Source organism: Phaseolus vulgaris, chromosome 4, assembly GCF_000499845.2.
Source record: "Phaseolus vulgaris cultivar G19833 chromosome 4, P. vulgaris v2.0, whole genome shotgun sequence".
Taxonomy (NCBI): Eukaryota; Viridiplantae; Streptophyta; class Magnoliopsida; order Fabales; family Fabaceae; genus Phaseolus; species Phaseolus vulgaris.
In genome coordinates this window covers 34,023,159-34,028,637 of record NC_023756.2, presented here as the reverse complement: position 1 = coordinate 34,028,637, position 5,479 = coordinate 34,023,159, and the positions used below count along the sequence as shown (strand labels likewise).

The window sequence follows — 5,479 nt, the reverse complement described above, 5'->3', positions numbered from 1 at the left end:
CCCTTATATACCTTGGCACTTTCTCTCTCCTGACGGTTGCACCTCTGAACACGTGGCTCGCATCCAGCTGTACACGCGTCACCATCTGGAGCGCCCTCTGCTTAAGCGTCACTTCTTACTCTTCAGGCATATTTGACTAAGTTATCCATGCATGGCGAGTATGGGGTGTCACTATGGACACCTTCCCTGTGATCTCGCCAGCCGCCATCATGATCTGCTTCACTTGCTTCACCGCGTATATCTTGGTAAGCTGTCCCCTGGCTTCAACCTCTGGTCAGATAGGGAATGACCATCTGACAACTCCATCCTTTGCGTTTGTGCCCTTCGAAAGCCTTGAACAAGCTTCCCTGACCTTTAGGCGATGTCCTCCTACCGGCGATCTCTGACCACTTTGTCGCCTAGGTTCACATCCGGCGACTTCGATATAAACCTGGTGACCGCCGGTTTAGATACGCTAGAGGTCGGGACACGCCAACTTAACTATTGACGACTACTCGAGCCCCCCCCCCCCTCGACTTCCTTCCCTCCTGTCGGCCAGGCTTCCCGTTAGACACGCCTATACCATCGCTTGCTGCCACGTCACTACCTCCGACTACCTGGGCGGTACACAAGCCACCCAGTCTTGAGCGTAGACTTGTCCAGTGAAAAGACTAAGAGGTCACATCACTATTGGTCTACGTGGCGCTGGCACGGAATTCCAAACGCTTGTACCCTCTGCTTTCCTGACGCTCCACCACACCCCTTTTTCCCATCACTTGACACATGTCTTCATCAACGGTCATCTTTGGCTGTCGTTTACACTTCCGAAAACGTTTCGAAAAACCCTTAAACCCTTTCATTTCCACTATTTCATCATCTTTCTGCATTCTTGTACCGTCCTGGTAGTCGGAAGTGATGACGTGGCAGCGAGCTATTATGTAGGCGTGTTGAGCTGGGCCCATGGCTGGCAGAAGGGAAGGAAGTCGGGGGGCTCGTGTGGTCGCCAGTTGTTAAGTTGGCGTGCCCCGGTCTCTAGCGTACCTAAACCGGCGGTCACCGGGTTTGAGATGAAGTCAGATAGTCATTTCCTAGCTAGCCAGAGGATGAGGTCGGGAGACAGCTTACCTGAACGTACACGGTGAAGCAAGTAAAGTAGATCATGAAGGCGGCCGGCGAGACCACAGGGAAGGTGTGTACGAAGGCACCCGAACTCGCCACTCAGAAGAGATCACGCTCCAAGGCAGCTAGGCACTGAGTTGTGTCATGCATAAGTAACTTAGCCAAAAGCCTGAAGAGTAAGAAGTGGCGCCCAAGTCAAGGATGCTCCAGATGGTGACACGTGTACAGCTGGATGCGAGCCACGTGTCCAGATGTGTAACTGTCAGGAGAGAGAAAGTGCGCAGGTATATAAGAGATTCTAACAAACTTCTGAGGTACGCACGTTTAGATTACTTCTTTACGCTTGCGAGTCTTGAGTACGCTGAGAGAGAATTTTGCACGGTTCTTTAGAGTTCTTGAGTTTTCTCTTAGTATTTGGTGGTTCAGTCGCTGACTTGGGCGTCGGAGCGTGATCGGCCGCAGCGGCGCCGTTCTGTCTTTTGCAGGTTCTTGAGGTGAATCACGGTGAAGGACGGAGGCTAACACGGCGCAGAAGTCGATCCAGGTTTGACGAGGCAAGGTTCTTGCGTCCCAGTCAACAGGCAGGATCAATTCTCAAACGCTCTAAGTTTCCTCTGCAAACCTACGAAGCTCCTCGACTCTTCTCAATCTCCAATCCCCTTCAACGCTCACCCGATCATCGAAAGGTACCACCTTTACTTCTTCTGTTGATGTCTACTGCATTTTGACCGATTCGCATCATCCATTATCTATCTGGTGCATACGTTGTGGGTTGTTTTCTCCTTTTCTTCCCTCTCGCGACTTAGGGCTTCGTCCTTCATTATGTCCATCCCAATGAACTCCCGCTTGTTCGTTCTTTTTCCTTCATCCTCAATCGAGTCGTTCTCTGCAACCTTTGTTCATCCTTTCCCTTTTTCCTTTGCAGTTCCTGCGATGGCTCATACAAGGTCCACCGCGAACCCCCCTTCTTCGTCGCAAAACCCTCCAACCCAAGCGCGCAGGGTTGCTCCTGGGGTGAATCCTCTACCAGCTCGTGACCCAACACGATCGTCTGGCGCCCCCTCTTCTCAGGCTGAGAGGCCTGCAACCTCCCATGCCAACCCTGCTCAAGCAACTCCCCCAGTCGCTGGAGGTGGCCCCTGTCCCCAAGAGATTATAAGGAGCTCTACCCCTGGGCCTCCTCAGCTTTGCTGCAAGAAACCTCTTCGATAAACACGGAGCTGGGCGTGCACCGCCTTAGGAAAGGGGACCAATCCGAGCTCTCATTCCATAAGGAGCACGACAGCAAGCTGGCTGTGCTGCCCTGCCTCCCGGGCGAGCCAATCTGTGCGGATGATAAAGCGAACAACGGCGAGCTGTTCTGCTTCCTCTATGCGACATGCTTCAAGAAGGTGAAACTCAGGCTTCCCTTCCCTCGCTTCGAAAGGGAGCTGTTAACCGAGCTTGATATCGCCCTCGCCCAGCTTCACCCCAACAGCTGGGCGTTCGTAAGGGCGTTCCAGATCATGTGCGCACACTTGGGACTGCCAACTTCGGTTGACGTTTTCCTCTTTCTTTTTTAGGCCAAGAATCCGGGAGACCGCCTCTGGATTAGCCTGAACGGGATTGCTGGGAGGTCGATACTCTCAATCTTCCAGCAGTCTTACAAAGATTGGAAGGGGAAATTCGTGAATGTGTGTGCTACTAATCAGGATCCTTCCCTGCTCGACGACTTCCCCTTGTACTGGGTACACAAGGGGAACAAAGACGCCAAAGAAAGCTTCAGAAGGCCCAGAAGTCCCGACACTATGGGTGAGCTTGACAAAGATTTATGACTTTTCTGGAAGAGAGTCGTAGCCGCCAACATCTCTTTCCCCACCTCCTCAATAATCTCCTTCGAATTCCTCGAGGGCCAACTCGAAGCTCACATAGGTTAGCCTTTACCTTGACACTTAGGTTTTCGCTTTGTGTTGGGGCTGACTTCGCATCTTTGTCACCTCTCAGTGGGTGTCCTGTTTGTTGTATACTGGTCTTGGTTTCTAACTCACGTGTCACTTGTTTATGTTATTCATGCATATACTCGTCTACTTTGCTTTTGCCATTGTGCTTACTCGTCTATTTTTACCCTGCGCAGACCTCATGTTGGGCAAAGGCAAACTTGCTGAACTAAGGGCGGTCGCCCGGACCCATAAGTTGGCGACGGGCTCCCAAACCGTGCCCAACTCGGTGGTGGAGATCGCCATAGCCCCAGGCAGATCTCCTCCCCAGGGTCCAACTCCTCCAGAGGCACCGCCTGCCCCTCAATGAAAGAAACTTGTCTTGAGGAAGCCAAAGAGGAAAAACCCTCAAGTGGTCCAAGAGGATGAAGACGAGGACGACAAGGCAACCGAGGACGGCCTTGTCACCAAAAGGAAAAGGGTGGCACCCTCTTCACCACCAGCTTTCCCCACACCAACACCGCCCTCTCCCCCAGTTCCAACACCGCCCTCTCCCCCAGTTCCAACACCGGCAGTCCAAGCAATACCCCTGGCGGTCGCGCTTCCCGTGGTTGAAGGCAGTGAGCCTAATTTCATAGAGAACCCTCCAAGCGCCTCCACGCCGTTTGTATCTGCGGGAGAGGGCCCTCCTTCAACCGCGTCTATCGCCGGAGCTGCACCAGGTGGAGATGAAGGTGCCCATAACTCGCCGATACTCATAACAGAATCTCCCACTTCGCCACCACGCCCAGAAGTCCTCCCTGCTCTACAAACTCAAGAGGGTGGTGGCGAAAGTCAGCACCAGGCTCCTTCAGCACCTCCACCAGCAACAACTGCAAACCTCCCCTCCTCCCTTGAAGAGGTCTGGGCGCCCTTCACGGCCAAACTAAAGATGATGGCAGAGGACATTCCCTCAATTATAACGAAGGCTGTGAAGAACTCGAGCAAGAGGCTTCAGAACGAGATCTCAGCACTCCAGGAGGAGAATCGCCTGACAAGGATCGCGGCAGAAAAACTGTCTTGTAATCTGATGTTGGCGGAGGTTGATCACTCAAGGCTGGAGGACGCCATGGACGCTGAGCTAAGGGGCGCACGCAAGGAGGCCTCCGATCTACGCCAGAAACTGCACCTCCTAGTTCAAGAGAAAATCGAGCTGGAGAGTAAGCTGGTACCTTATAGACTCAAGGTGGCCAACTTGGAGGCATCAATGAAAGCAGATGCGGCCAAGGTGGAACATCTTGAAAAAAGGTCAGCGGATCGGGAGGTCCTCCTTGGTAAGGTCGAGAAGGAGAGGGACGACGCCACGACTGAGATCGTCAAGGCTCAAGAGGAAATCCAGAAATATGCTGCGGAGCTAGCCCAGGCGCGGGATGAAAGCAAAAGGGTTGCTGAAAACCTCACTCAGGCTCGTGGGGAAACTGAAGAATTGAAGAAACGAGCTGACGAGTTAAAGCAACAGGCTGTAGAACTCGAGCAAAGTTCCGCCCAAGTCCTAGCCGCCGGGTTCGACGCCGCCCTGGAGCAAGTCGCTTGCCAATACCCTGAGCTCGACCTCTCCATGGTGTCGATCTGTAATGAAGTGGTGGATGGGAAGATCGTGCCTTCTGAAGATTAATCACTTCCCTCCATCTCTTGCTTTCTGAAGCTTAGCGCTTATTTCTCTCTGTGCGTTCTTTATTTTGTAGTGATTACTTGTAATGTATTTGAACTGACACCGCTTCTATCATAACTTCTGCCACCTTTCTGTTTACTTCGCACTTTTTGACCTTCATCTGCTATCTGCCTCGCTGTATGATTGATCAACTTATCTTGTAGAAACCGCTTTTAAAAAACGGATTTAGCGATTCCTCGGGCTTAACTGTTCATTCGCTGCTCTAAACTCGAGCAAACTATCAATCTTGTATCAATTCATCAAACATTAACTCAGAGTAAAAATTTGAGCAACTTATTGACCTTCAAACGACGATATGTAACATAGCTAGCAAACGTAAGGCAACAAACGACTTACTAGGCAGCCGGCTCTAACTTGAACTGGTATCATAATATAGTTTTACCTTATCTGCCCGGCAAGGTAAGCCTTTACCCCAGTCATCGCCTAGAATTCTTTCGATCGCCCTAAGGTTCTGGTGATGTAAGCTTTCTTTGCCTTCATAACTTGGCTACTGTCCCCTCATCTGGGGGGTAGAGGCGCCTTTTGGTTCCTTCTCTACCTCCTTGAGTTTCAGAACAGTACGCCGGACAGCGAGGTGTCCTCTTTGAACCTATCTTAGCTGTCCTTTAACTTTTTTTCCCCCCTTCACGCCATACCTGAACTCGTTCAAGACGAGAAGGATTTCATCTGCCTTCACGCCACCTACGGGCGGGGAAGACTTCTCTGGTCTTACTAAGCCAATATTGATGTTTCGCTTAAAGGGGGAAAGGCATTT

The 5,479-nt window shown here is 51.6% G+C and overlaps 1 protein-coding gene across 1 annotated transcript; it reads left to right on the top strand.

Moving 5' to 3' along the window:
• The first annotated feature begins 3,948 nt into the window (after positions 1–3,948).
• On the top strand, positions 3,949–4,668 carry LOC137838717 (uncharacterized). The gene has a single exon (XM_068647946.1). The coding sequence runs from the start codon at positions 3,949–3,951 to the stop codon at positions 4,666–4,668; it is 720 nt and encodes a 239-aa protein (XP_068504047.1).
• The last annotated feature ends 811 nt before the right edge of the window (positions 4,669–5,479 follow it).